The 15,067-nt window shown below is 42.6% G+C and overlaps 1 protein-coding gene across 1 annotated transcript; it reads right to left on the reverse strand.

Annotated features, from left to right (window-relative positions):
- Nucleotides 1-2,171: 2,171 nt before the first annotated feature.
- LOC109705667 lies at nucleotides 2,172-5,513 on the reverse strand. The gene has a single exon (XM_020226419.1). It carries the CDS (start codon nucleotides 5,511-5,513, stop codon nucleotides 2,172-2,174), a length of 3,342 nt encoding a protein of 1,113 aa, XP_020082008.1.
- Nucleotides 5,514-15,067: the final 9,554 nt, after the last annotated feature.

The raw sequence follows: 15,067 nt of genomic DNA on the forward strand, positions 1-15,067 counted from the left end.
TGAGGAGCAATCGAAATTGCTGCGCATAACCGACCCTATGGTGAGTTAGCATTCCGTTATAGGTAAAATATATTTTGGGTAATAGAAAATATGAATTATTTTATTTATTTTGCCTCGAGAAGCAATCGAAATTGCTGCGCATAACCGACCCTAAGGTGAGTTAGCATTCCGTCATAGGCAAAATATATTTTGGGTAATAGAAAATATGAATTATTTTTATTTATTTTGCCTCGAGAAGCAATCGAAATTGCTGCGCATAACCGACCCTATGGTGAGTTAGCATTCCGTCATAGGCAAAATATATTTTGGGTAATCGAAAATATGGATTATTTTTATTTATTTTGCCTCGAGAAGCAATCAAAATTACTGCGCATAACTAACCCTAAGGTGAGTTAGCATTCCGTCATAGGCAAAATATATTTTGGGTGATCTGGCGCCCATATGGGTTTTCACCAGATACCTTCCCCTAACTTTTGCCTGTGAGCCTCGAAAGGTTTTCTCACAGCGGGGATCCCAATTTTGCCTGTGGGGTTATACCACAGCCGGGAATTTTTTGCATTTTTACCCTTGAAGTCCAATATGGACAATCAAGTCCGCTGGTGGCTCATCTTTTACCCATATTATCTAAAAAAAATTAGATAACATGTCCTCCATTTTTTTTATTTTATACATAATATTTCTTTAAGAAACGGCCGTTGATAGGTGGCATTGGCCTTTCACCTTTGGCGTCAATTAATTGGTAGGCACCGCCTTCATAAGCTTTCTCCACCACATATGGGCCTTCCCAATTTGGATCAAACTTCTTCCCAGTATGTTTATTGATTATAATCGGTCTGCGAAGAACGAGCACCAGCTCCCCAACACTAATGGTGCGGTACCGGGTAAGTTTATTATATGCGCTTGCCATTTGGGCTTGATATAGTTCCAAATTCTGTTGGGCAGTCAACCTGACTTCATCCAATGCATCTAGCTCATCAAGCCTTAGTAGAGCATTTTCTTCATTTGTTAACTCGTGTTGAACTGCTATTCGTAATGAGGGCAATTCAACTTCTAATGGTAATACCGCCTCAACACCGAACACCAAGGAATAGGGTGTTGCTTGAGTTGGCGTTCTGTATGTGGTCCGATAGGCCCATAGAGCTTCGATGATCCGCATATGCCATTCCTTTTGATTTTTGCCAATGATTTTCTTTAATAGCTTTGTCAAAGTCTTATTAAAGGCTTCGGCCAGTCCATTAGCCCTTGTATTATATATTGAAGAATATCTCCAATCAATTTTATGTTGAGTGGCAAATCTATTGACTTTGAAACTCCTGAAGGCAGTTCCATTGTCAGATATAATTCGCCTTGGAACTCCGAATCGATATAGGATATTTTCTTTGAAGAATTTGACCACATCATCTGCTTTTACTTCTCTAAGTGGGATTGCCTCAACCCATCTAGAAAAGTAATCTGTAGCAGCAAGAATGAATTTATGCCCCCTGGAAGATAGCGGATTGATAGGTCCTATCACATCTGTTCCCCACATATCAAATGGCCATGAGGCGATTGTAGGATGCAAGGGATTTGGATGCCGATGAATGAAGTCACCGTGGATTTGACATTGATGGCATTTTCTAGCATACATCATACAATCTTGTATCATTGTTGGCCAATAATATCCCAAATGTTTAATTTTGAGGCGCATTTTTGGCCCTGATTGGTGCGCACCGCAGACGCCTGAATGAACTTCATGCATGACTTGTTTAATCTCATTTGGTGATAAACATTTAAGCCATAATTGATCATAAGATCTACGATAAAGCTGATCATTAACAAATACATATCTCATTGCCCTTTTCTTAATTTGTGCCTGTCTCGACTTTTCCTCTGGCAACTTATTATATTTGAGAAAGTCGATGAAAGGTTCCCTCCAATCATCTTCTATATCGATAGTTGCGACTTCAGCTTCCTTTGTATCTTTTTCTGGATTTAAGTCAGCCGGGGACAATATTTTACGATTCCGTATAGTTATTTGGACTTCATCCATAGTGAGATCGGCAAGCTCTTTAGCCAATCTAGCTAGGGCATCGGCTTTTCCATTTACAGCCCTGGATACTTTTTCTATTTTTACATATGGAATTTTCTCCATAAGATATTTTACCCTCGTCTGATATTCGACCAGCTCAGGTTTATGTACTTTTAAACTCCCCTTCAACTTGGTTGATGATTAATTGGGAGTCTCCGAAGATATGCAATTTTTGTATGTTCAACTGGATCGCAATTTCTAAACCTGCAATAAGAGCTTCATATTCAGCCTCATTATTTGTGCGAGGTTCAGAAAGGGCTAATGAGTATCTTAAAATGCCTCCTTCAGGTGTTACAAAGATTAACCCTATCCCGGCCTTAATCTTAGGGATATTTGGACTGAAAGCTGGTTGAATTGAGGATGCACCGTCAAAATACATTTTCCAATAGGGTTGGTCGTCCGTAGCAAACATGATGTGCTCATCGGGCAAATCGCAGACCAAAGGTGAGTCATCTGGAATTGGGTGCGCAGCTAAGAAATCAGTAAGTGCTTGACCTTTGATGGCTTTCTGTGGGACATAAGTGATGTCAAATTCCAGCAGTATAACAGCCCACTTTGCCAACCTTCCAGTCAAAACTGGTCTTGTCATTAAGAATTTAAGTGGGTCCACCCTCGAAATTAAGTGGATTTTATGCTCCAACATATAATGCCTTAATTTCTTAACCGCAAATATAAGGGCTAGACAGTGCTTTTCAATTGGCGAGTAAAAGTTTTCTGCCCCCACCAACATCCTGCTGAGATAATATAAAGCGCTTTCCTTTCCTTCTTCATTATTTTGAGCAAGGAGTGCACCCAGCGATCCTTCAAGCGCAGCAGTGTATAAAATTAATGGCCTGCCATGAATAGGGGCAGCAAGCACTGGAGGACTTAATAAATATTTCTTAATGTCGTCAAATGCTGTTTGACAATCATCATCCCATATAAAAGGCGCATCCTTTTTCACCAATTTGGAAAACGGTTTAATTCTGCCAGATAGATTTGATATAAACCTTCTGATATAGGCCAATCTTCCTTGAAAGGATCTTAATTGCTTCAAATTCTTTGGAGGTGGCAATTCCATGATAGCCTTGATTTTTGCCGGGTCGATTTCAATTCCTCTATGTCTAACAATAAACCCAAGGAATTTGCCCGAATAAACTCCAAATGCACATTTGAGAGGGTTCATTTTCAGATTATATTTTTTTAATCTGGTGAAAACTGTTCTCAAGTCTTCAAAATGATTTGCTTTATTCACAGTTTTGACCACCAAGTCATCAACATAACACTCAACAACCTTGTGGAGCAAATCATCAAAAATTATTGTCATAGCCCTTTGATAAGTGGCTCCTGCATTTTTCAGACCAAAGGGCATAACCTTATAACAGTATATGCCAATTGGAGTTCTAAAAGCAGTGTGTTTTTCGTCTTCAGGTGCCATCTTTATCTGGTTATATCCAGAGGAACCGTCCATGAACGAAAACATCTCGTAACTTGAAGTATTATCGATCATTAGTTCGGTGACTGGCAGTGGAAAATCGTCCTTTGGACATGCTTTATTCAGATCTCGAAAGTCAACGCATATGCGAATTTGACCATTCTTCTTTTTCACTGGGACTATGCTCGTGATCCAGTCAGCATATTTTTCTTCTCTGATGAACCCTGCTTCAATAAGCTTTTTAGTCTCAGTTATGATCTGTTCTTCTAAGTCAACTCTTGTCCTTCTTGGAGCTTGTTTAACTGGAGCCACATCTGGACTAATGGCAAGTTTATGAACAGCCACACTTGGATCTAAGCCAGGCATTTCTTTATACGTCCAAGCAAAGAAGTCTTTATATTCCATCAATAGTGCTTTCAACACATCTTGATCTTCTTCTGGAAGTAATGCACTAATATAAGTGGGTCTTCGATCCTCTTCATTACCCAAATTTATTTCTATAAGCTTATCAACGGTGGCTTGCCCCCCGTCTTCAAGCTCTTGTGGAGCATCTTTTAATTCCAGAAGTTTTGCTTTCAGTGGCTCGATATCCTCATCCTGCTCCATATCCTTTATCGTGATCATAGTGCAGGTGTGTCGTATAGCACATGAATCATTATAGGTCATCTCTGTCATAGGAGGTGAGGGATTGAGCTGACCTTTCTCAGAAGAGCACTGAGATTTATTGGACACCTGGGTAGATTGATGATATCCTAACCCTCTTGTGTGTACTGTTCGCCCATTCGGAAGTACAACTCTTTTTTGTGGTGGATTCCACATTTTCTGAAAAAAATTTCGATTATCTCGTGACCTTCTTGCAGGAATTCCCGATCTATTCATCATGTTTTTGAGATTCTTCGAAAAGTATTTTGGCATGTTGACATCTTCATATATTTCTTCATCAGAGTTATCAAGCTTGATAAGATCAGAGGGTTTATAATCATCTGACTTATAGAAAAGGATCCCCTTCTTTATTCTTTCTTTTCCTTTAACTTTCTCGACTTGAGGAGGTACAAAGAAGGTTTTTAGATCATTCACTTTTGTTGGCTCGCTTATATGAAGAGATTTTATATATCCATCTGGAACCCTAGTAATAGCTAAGGAATCCTCAATCAATTCAGGAGTTCTTATGAACATATTTGACTCAGATGTCGAGCACATCTCTTCATCTTCTGATGAGTCTTCTCCCCAGGGCATGTTCAACTTGAAAGAAAATGTTTCCAACATTTTCCTTACTTGTTCTTCATCATCAGAATCTTCTGAATCACTTCCGAAGTGTGGAATCGCATTTTTTTTATTATCCTCAATCTTTATCTTCCCTTTTGATGATTTTTTATCACTCTGAACTTTACCCTCTTCGAGTTCACGAGACAACTTTATATCTTTTTCAGATTCTGCGAAATATCTCGCATCTTCATATCGTACCTCATGCACTCCGAATGGGCGTATATCACCATCAACTCTGAATTCCTCTCCATCCTTAATATATTTCATACATTGATGAAGAGTAGAGGGGACAACATTATATTCGTGCAGCCAAGGCCGTCCCATTAACGCCTTATACGAGGTATCTGCATTTATCACATAAAATTTTGCTTCGGTCCGTAATGCTCCAAATTTTATAGGAAGAATGATCGACCCGAGAGCTTTTTGGCTATGTTGATTAAAGCCTTGGATCACGATTTTCTCCGAGGACAGATGATCGACATTCAGAGCTAAACTTTTCAAAGTTCTTAAAGTCAAGATATTGATTGAGGATCCAGGATCGATTAAAATGCGATTAATCTTATCTCCATCACTCGTCCCAGTCACATATAACGGCCTATTGTGATGAGCAGTTCCCAGCAACATGTCTTCATCAGTGAAGATAACATTGGCGACATGTTTAGCGTATAACGCCTCTTTCATATTCACCTCAGCAAAATGAGCATAAAAGGGCTCGGGATTTTGTAAAGCATAAATGAGTACATCCCGAAGTTCTTTGGACATCATCAGAGCGTCATAAACACTCAGCAAAGCAGGCACTTTTCTTAAATGGGAAAGTATGTTATAGTCAGCCTTTGATAATCTCCCTTGACTTGATGAAGTCGTGCCTCTTCATTTATCCGAATTTCTTTATCTTTAAGATTTTGAGGATGTCCTTGTCTTTCTGGTAATACTTTTCCGGATTTCAGCGTGATTTGCAAAGAATCCTCAGCTTCTTTATCTTGCTTAGTATTAGAGTCAGTACCACAAGTAATAGTTTGGCATGTTTCGACTCTAGTCTTTTCAAGAGTATTCAACTTGTTGAGGATCTCTTTCAATTGTTCCTTCATGCTTTTTACCGCCATGGCCACACAATCTATGTTTGTTGCTAGAGAGCGTACATCAATCTGCACTCTACTCAAATCATTGTCAATCTCAAGAAGACGGTATTCCATTCTCCTTGCACCATAATCCCTGCTCGGGGTATTGTATGCTAGCCACGCGGTATCATCGTCTTCACGTGCACCAGCAGATTGCCTGACCCTATTCTCTTGATTTACAGAGTCGTTAGATTGCTCTTCAGAGATTGTTATTACTCGACACGACTCTTTGAGCTGTGATTTGTTTTTTCTATAATCTCGAAGTTTCACGCATACATCATAAGCATGACCTCTCGCTCCACACCAACAGCAACGTGGTTTCATATCATCGAAAGCATCATAACATGCTTTTCTGAATTCTTCTAGAGTAATGGGTTGTTGTTTCTCAAATCGTGGTAGATGTCTCTTCCATCATTGACTTTTGGACCCGGCAACCGTCGGTTGATCGACCTTTAGCTTCACCTTGTCAACAGTTAGATTCTGCATCTTTTTCCATTGGCGACAATTTTCTAGGGTGTGCCCCCATATATTGTGATAGGAACAGAACTCTGTCGACATAACTTTCTTTTTCCCTTCCTTAATTAGAGGTTCATTATTCTGGCGAGCCTCTGACTGCTGGCTTAGAGTTGGTTTCTTCTTCTTTTTCAGTGAAGATGACCCTGCATTTCCTCTCACCGACATTCTTTTAATTTCTTGAGCAATTATGTGTGCTTCATAGAAATTTGCGTCGTATTCGGCTTTTGTTAACTTTAATTGCTCCGAATCAACTTGCGCAGTTATGACTCGGCATGTCTCAACCCGACATCTTTTTGATGCTTCAGTAGCATCTGTCTTGAGCATATCTATTATAGTTCTCATTTGAATATCTATGCCCTTTATATCGCCAGTCATACTGTTCATATTCATCTTTATGAAGTTAATATCATTGTGCAGCCTCCTCATTTCTCCCTCCATTCTGATTAAGCGACACTCCATTCTATACAACTTCTTCATTGGATCATTATAAGTTGAAGTGTCGTATAATTCCAAAGGATCAACATAAGTATCATCGTTTGGTGTGGAGGTCTGTTGATTTGCCCTCAGGGTCGGCGCAGGGCTTTCTGACACGTCATCTGATATTGTAATCACACGACATGATTCCCGTATGTAAGGAATAGTCTCGTGCTTATTTTTCTCCTGGATTTTCAAAGTGGTGCTTCTGACATTTTGCCTTATACTTGCCCCTTGAGAAAACTGACCTATTTGGTCTTCTTATATGTTGAAAAGTACGACAGTTTTCTAGGTTATGTCCTTTCACTTGATGAAAAGGGTAATACATAGGTGTATTCTTGCTGTCAGAAGACTGAGAATTAACGCCTCCCATCGGCGCAGTTCTCGAGCATTCCCCACCCATGTTTTTAGTTTCTATAAGAGGGGTTTTTTCTTTATCACTTCGGGAAGTATTGGGTGAATGCTAATCTGAAGATCGATTTGTAAGCCTTGGCAATGGCTCGATCTCCCGTTCTCTGTGGTTTTGTGACTGAGTCTGCTGAGGGAGAGGAGTAATTTTCATTAATTGTTCCACTCTGGCTTCGATCCCAATCATCATAGAGAACATTACATTCAATTGTGCTTTCATATCCAACATTTTATCATTTACCTTGTGGTAATTGTCATGCATCATTTCTTTTATTTCTTCTAGTTGGTTATGAACTTCTCTGAGATTCCTTTCTCGTCCTCTAACGTGACTTGAAGGAGGGATAATTTCTTCATCGTCACGTTGTGCAGTAATGACTCTGCAAGTTTCTCCCCAAAAAGGCTCTTCTTTTTCTTTGAGCTCCTCAACAGGAATTTCTTTTTCACCAGAGTCCTTTTTTTCTTAGCCTCTTCTATTGCCCTAGAAATAAAATCATGAATCATAAGAGGCCCTCTTTCATCCTGTTTGTATTCTTCCATCGAGTCGATATGCTCCTCAATAGGCCGCTTCTTATGTTGTGGTTGAGCCGGCTCAACAAACTTTTTATTCTTCCTCATCCGGGTTATTCCGCGCCTTGACTTGGCTGAATTATTAACTGGAGGTATAGGCTTATCCTCAGCTTGCACCTCTGGGTTTAAAGGGCCTCGCCATTTTATTCCCGGTACCTCTTTTAAATATCTTAACATCTTCCGAGTTTTCTTAGATAAAAATATATTCCAAAACTCGGGGGGAAATACGTTCTCAATTTCCTCCAAATTTTTGACGTCGATCAAATTAGTCTTTTCGACTGGGACCTCTGACAATACTGATTGTGACAGAGTGATTGCGCCGCTTCTATATTGCCTTTCAACCCAATCTTTGAACACCCAGCAGTCTTCGATTGGATGACTGATTAGTCTGTGGTATAGGCAATAGTTTGGATCGCCAGTTTTCCCTACATCTTCTGGCTTCCTTGGCTCCGGCAGTTGAAGCCCATTTTTGACGGCGTCATTGAATATCTTTCTCACTTTCTCCCGCTTGAAAGGATATACCTTGTTTCTCCGTTCCTCTAAAGAAATCCCTTTTGGATTATTGCCCCCATACATTGGCTTTACCGGGGCCTGTTCAACTGTAGAGGAAATTGCTTTCTTTCCTTTCTCTATCATATTTGCACGGGCTGGCCTAGCTTGTGCCATCTTCGTCTCAACTCTTTTATTATCATTCTTCTTAGTCCTTTGTAAGTTTAAGAGGACTTGAGGATCGGTTCTCTCCAACCGGGAAATATTTGATATTAATTCATGAAAGGTGGAACAACTTGATGTGCACAGGAAAGGAGCCATCCAATTGTCGATGTTACCCATGACAAGACCAACGGCTTGGGACTGGTCTAGGGGTTGTTCACACCTTATGCTTAAGTTCCGCCACCTTGTAATGTAGTCGAGCATTGTTTCATCTTTTCTTCGCCTGGTGGCTACCAAATCAGCGATGGTAATCTTATCGCTAACAGTGGCGAACTTTGCTCTGAAAGCTTCTTCCATGTCAGCCCAGGTTCTGATGGACTCATCCTCGAGGGAGTAGTACCATTCAAAAGCAATACCTGATAAGCTTTGTGGAAATTGTCGCAAGAGTAGAGGTCCGTTACTCCCTGTATTTCCACACATGGCTTTAAAATGTGCTATATGCTGATCGGGATTGCCGATACCATAGAACATTTTAAACTTAGGGACCTGATACCCTTCTGGAAATGGTACACTATCGTATTCTGATAGGTAAGGGTGACCTTTCCCTTTAGGTTTTGAATGCGTCCCTGCCACCGTCTCTTTAACTTGAGAAGTGATCAAATCATGGATCTCTTCCTTAGTCAAAGAGGTAGTCTCTTTAGGAACAGTTATTTTAGTCTGTTCATCAATGATTTGCGGTAGATGTGCTTCTGGTTGAGTAGGAATCTTAGTTTGACGCCGTTGCTCCCCCAATTGCTTTTGCACATTTAGCATCAAACTCATGACATCTTCCATCTTTTTATTGAGATTTATGATATCTCTATCTTTTTCATCGACTTTCTTTTTTAAAGACGCAATTATAACGTCTTTTGGATCCTTGGGGTAATAAACAACCTCCTCTTCATCTCGTGGATCAGATGGATCACTAGGCATATCATCTTTGTTTTCTTTATGTTGGGTCTGCGAAGAGCTCGCTTCCTTAGCTCTGGCTTTCTCTTCCGCTGCTTTTCTTGCAGCCGCCCTCGTGAGGATTTGCTGAATTGTTTCTTCTTCATCAGCATCCTCATTCGATGACGTATGCCCGATAACTCTCACCGTATGTATCACCAATTTTTCTTCTTTGATCTGGGCAAGAGTTTTTGGCTTCCACTCTGTATTCCTTGCTTTCTTTTGTTGCCATCTTGGCTTCTCAATTTTCTTTTCCAGGCTGGTTCTTCCTTTTACAGCCTTAAAAGCCTTATATATCCGCTTAAAGACAGAGTTCGTATCATCGTTCTTCGAGCGGGGACATGCAACAGATGGTTTCAAATGGGCCATTTCTGACTCTGGGCGCAGAATGGCAGTATGTGAATTTTTTCTCACAAATCTCAAGGGTGCAAAGCGGTTACGGGGCAAAACATCAGGCCCGGCGACAAACCTATTGTGTTGGGTTTGCTGGAACTTGCTTCCTTTGTTTATCTCCCGTCGCTTCAAAGTACGACGAAGATTTCTCTTGAAGGACTTAGTCACGGTGTCCTTGGGAATCGTCAGCCTATCGAAGACCGACATCTCTGGCGCCATGTTGAGTGGCGATGTTTCAGCTATCCGATTTTGGAATACAAGTCATCCTTGTAATTCCATCCTCTTAGATGCGCTGATGGGTGCGATCCTCTCCTTCACAGGAACGCGAGGAGGGTTGGAGATGATCACATTTGGGCGTCTCCCACGAGATGGAAGACGTGGAGTCATAGTATTAGCCTCAGTTGGGCTGGCAATGGCATTGAAAGGGGCCATAACCGCAGCCCTAACTTCTTCAGGAATGGTGCCGAACTGGATTGCGGCACCAGCAGCTCCAATGGTAAGGACAGATGCCGGCAGGCAGACCTGTCCTGCATTGATCATCATTGAGCCTGTAGCAGTAGCAGTGTTCTTCGGTGCCATTTCTCCTGTAAGAGAATAGCGAGTGTCGATTAGATATTTATCACTCAATTCTATTAGCATAACATTGGTCTCAAAGATGGAAGGAGAAGCCAAGTCCCACTGGGCGTGCCATTTTGTCTGCCACCACGAATGACGCACCTCGCACGGGGAATTTTTATCTTTTGATTCTCCCGTGGGTTAGTATTCATGATGTAGATTAAAGTATGTGTATGTATGGTTATCAGGTATTGCGGATCCATGGCTTCCAATAAACGCAAGCGTCTATTGTTAATTACCCCTATAGAATATTAGGGCACCTTCGATTAAGAGACCTCTGAAATGCTGAAGATAAACTGGAATTGGACAAAAGGAAATTTATAATTTATTGCTCAATTACATGGCTTTAACCAAGGGCATACCCTCAGTGTACATGAATAGAGCGTAAAGAATGTATTTTTCAATTGTATCTTAGTTATATGTTCTAAGATACCCAATATATGGTCAAATTAATTTTGTTGGACTCTATATATTGTGGAGCTTAACACTATTCACCCTAAGATGAAAGATTGGTTAAATTCCATATATATATGCATTGGAATTTAATCAGATTTAATTCAGATTAAACTCTAATTATATGTATTAGAGTTTGATTTGGTTAATTGAACTTTAAATGTATGTAATAAAGTCCAATAGATGATCAGATTTTGTTGAGCTCTATATATTTTGGAGCTCAACTTTGTTTACCATGAGATGAAAGAGTGATTAAATCCCGTATGTATACATTGGAATTTAATCGAACTTGATTAAACTCTGAACTTTAAATATATGCAATAAAGTCCAATAGAGTTTGATTTGAGCTTTCATCCTAAATATATGTGTTAGGATTAGTCCCAAATATCTTGAATTAGACTCTAATTTTATATTTTAGAGTCTGATACAATTAGGCTCTAAGTTTATGTATTAGAGCTTAGTCACATTTGATTTTGGTTCATCTCAAGGTGAAATATTAACTAAATCCTAATTATATGTATTAGGATTAGTCAAATTTGATTTAAATTAAACTCCAAGTGTATGTATTGGAATCCAACAAATTAATTTGATCAGATGGTTTGATCAATTCTAAATATAGGTTTAGAATTTGATCAAGTTTGAACATGATTGTGATTTGACTCTAGTTTTATATGCTAGAGAATCAAATATTTTGGGAATTGGGATGTTCATGAAAATTGAATTTGAGTTTAGTTTAACGACATTTCGGTCGATATCGGATTTAGGTTTAGTTTAACGACGTTTCGGTCGATTAATTTGGTGGATTAGTTTAACGACGTATCGGTCGAAGGTTTGGGCTTGGTTCACAAGGTTTATGGTATTGGGTATATGGGATTATGGTTCATGAACTTAGATATGGTTCATGGGTTTATGGTTCATGGACTTATGGTTTATGGGTTTGGTTCATGGGCTTATGGTTCATGAACTTGTGGTATGGTTCATGGGTTTATGAACTTGTGGTTCATGGGCTTATGGTTCATGAACTTGATTCATAGTTTGTGGATTTGGTGTATGGTATGGTCCACAGGATTTGGTATATGGTTTGGTCTATGGTTTTGGTTCAAAGTTCATGGAGGTTAAAGTTATGGGCTTGGATATGGGTTAAATGTGTATGGGTTTATGGGTAAATGTATATGGGTTTATGTATATGGGTTTATGGGTTAATGGTTTTAATGAGTTTTGGATAATGGGCTTAGATAGTTCCATTATTTCGAACACTATCAAATCAAAAGAATATTAATCAAAAATCTAATTAATTTTCTTTTATTTCTCCACTGAAAGAGAATTAAGAGAATATTTTTTCTCTGTCTCTTAAAAAATAAGATGCATCATTCATCATCATCATTTTTTTACATCTTGGGGACAACTAAGGTGGGAAGATCCCTCCTTTGCCTCCCTCTTTTTTTTTACAAAGCTTCCTCTCTCTTTCATAATCATGATTAGAGAAGTACTATCTTTCTCTCTCTCTCTCAAATATATATTTTTTGAAGAGCACCGCTCTTTCATTTTTTATAAAGAGAAGAGCACCGCTCTCTCTCTTTATTCGCCGCCGAGCACTTGGCGGGCGGATCTAACTTCATTTGAGAGGAGAGCACCGCTCTCTCTCTCTCAGGTTCGCCGTCGAGCGGTTGGTGGGCGGACTCCGGGTACATCGAGCACTTGGCGGGCGGAACCCGTTTGAGAGGAGAGCACCGCTCTCTCTCTCAGGTTCGCCGTCGAGCAGCTGGCGGGCTTTGTTGATGACGGAGCTCCGGTTTCATTCAGGAATTTCGTCGAACAGTTGGTAGGCATGGTTCGTCGGTGCGAACTCCGTCAAAGCGACATCCTGGACATTTCATCAAACAAGTGGTGGACGTGTCCCATCGGCGTCCACTCTGCCAGAACCATGTCCTAATCAGCTTTGTAGGTGGCGAGGGTGTTCTCGGTGGCCTCCTTCTACTCGGCCCCGGTCTTGAACTCGGCGTCGATTCAAATGGTATCATCTTCGTCATGGAGGATCAAGGATCCGTTGGCGGTGCACGAGATGCAGCGGTTGCTGGCGGAAAAGAAGAATTGCTCACTGCGGACTTAAATCGAACACCTGGTGTGCGGGGGATGAAGCAGGAGAGGAGCAGGATGAGGAAGGAGCAGGTGGCCTCGGCGGTACAGAGGTCAGCGAGGAACAGGCAGCCTCGGAACGGGCAGCCTCGGAGCGGGCGACCTCGGAGGGGGCGGCCTCGGAGCGACGACCTCAGCGGCGCAAGGGTCGGCAAGGAGGCGACGTCTTCAGCGGCGCAGGGGTTAGCGAGGAGGCGGCAGCCTCGGGTAGTTGAAGTTGGCGAGGAGCGACGCGGCCTCGGGCGCAGGGGTCGGCGAGGAGCGACGGCCTCGGGTAGTTGGGGTCGGCGATGAAGCGAGCGGCTTCGGCGGCGGATCGGCGAGGGAACAGCCGGAAGCAAGCGGCGACCTCGGTAGACGGATCAGCGCGGAAGCGGGCGGCTTCAAGCAAATCGGCCGCGGGTGGCGCGGCTTCGAGTCGAGGACGGCAGCGGTGGCGCTTCAAGCAGATCGGCCGCGGGTGGCGCGGCTTCGAGTCGAGGACGGCGAGCTCGGTCGAGTCCGCGGCCATGTGCGCAGAGAAGTCGAGGAGCGGCGGCGATGGCGGCTCGTGGTGACGTCGGAGTCGATGCCGTCGCGGAGACCGCAAAGGAGTGTGGGGCGAAGTCCGCGGCCATGCGCGCGGAGATTGTCGAGAAGTGACGCCCCGGGCCGAGGCGTCTCGGAGTGACGTGGGCATGTCTCGGAGCAGACGACCTTAGCGGCGCGGTGCCTCGGAGCAGACAAGGGGGGGGACCTTGGAGCGAGCTCGACGGTCGGTGCGGTTCGGCTTTGGAGCAGACAAGGGGGCCTTGGAGTGAGCTCGACGGCCGGTGCGGCTCAGCCGCAGCATGGACGGCCTTGGGCTCGAAGGTGGTGCAGCTCGGCCTCGGTTGGAGAGGGATGACACGGCGGGTGATGGAGCAGATCGGCCGCGGGGGGCGCTTCAAGCAGATCGGCCGCGGGTGGCTTCGAGTCGAAGACGGCAGCGGTGGCGGCTTCAGGCAGATCGGCCGCGGGTGGCGCGGCTTCGGGTCGAAGACGGCAGTGGTGGCGGGGACACGGCGGAAGGGCTCGGCCGACTCCATGATGAGCTCGGTGGAGCTCGGTGGGTGCTCGGCGGAGCTTCGGCGGAAGCGCGTCGCGGCTCGATCGGCAGAGGAGTCGGTGGAGCGCCTCGGCGCGGAGAGCTCAAGGAACTCGAGCGCACGGAGACATCGAGGAGGCGGCGAGGGCAATGTCGTCGTGGGCAGGGGCTCAGCGGAGGAAGCCTCGGTGAGTGCTTGAGAGAGAGAGAGAGAGAGAGAGAGAAAGAAAAGAGATCTGAGATCTGAGATCTTTTTTTTTCTTTTCCTTCTTTCTTCTTTTTTTTTTTTAGCCGAGAGAGAGAGCTTTGTTTTCTTCTTTCTTTTTTCTTCTTTTTTTTCTTTTTTTTTTTTGAACGGGAGAAAGAGATAATATATTTTTTTTACCTTTTCTTTTTTTTTTTTTTTTTGCGATCGACAGAATAGGGTAGAAATTTTTTTTTAGATTTCGCAGATTCAAAAACTCTCTCTTGTTTGATTTTTCGAGGGGTATTTATGGAGGTGGTTGTAACCAACCTGAGGGAGACGTGCGGATGGATCGTGGGATGCGGGTGGTTGTAAACAATTTGAGGGAAACGTGCGTATGAATCGTGGGATGGTTATGGGATCGTGGGTAATCGTGATAGGATTGTGGGATGATGGGTGGTGGGTATAGGTTGTTACGATAGTATCGTGGGATTGTGGGAGAGATTTTGGATGGTTGAGATGAGATTGTGGGGTATTTTGGACGGTTGTGATGAGATTATGAGATATTGGGTGGTTAGGATGGGATTGCGGGAATATTGCGGATTAGTCCTTTCCCTTTGATCATATTACATCTTAATAAAAATATTATATGATTAAGGTGGGGCATTTTGTAAATATATAAAAGGGAATAGACTAATATGCTATTTTATATTCCCGTACGTATTATTTTTTTGCAATCCGGTGCATGGGA

This window comes from Ananas comosus, unplaced genomic scaffold (assembly GCF_001540865.1).
Source record: "Ananas comosus cultivar F153 unplaced genomic scaffold, ASM154086v1, whole genome shotgun sequence".
In the NCBI taxonomy this organism is placed as follows: domain Eukaryota; kingdom Viridiplantae; phylum Streptophyta; class Magnoliopsida; order Poales; family Bromeliaceae; genus Ananas; species Ananas comosus.

What these genes read in the sequence shown, in the direction of transcription:
- LOC109705667 (XM_020226419.1), bottom strand. Translation starts at nt 5,513, where the DNA reads ATGATGTCCAAAGAACTTCGGGATGTACTCATTTATGCTTTACAAAAT.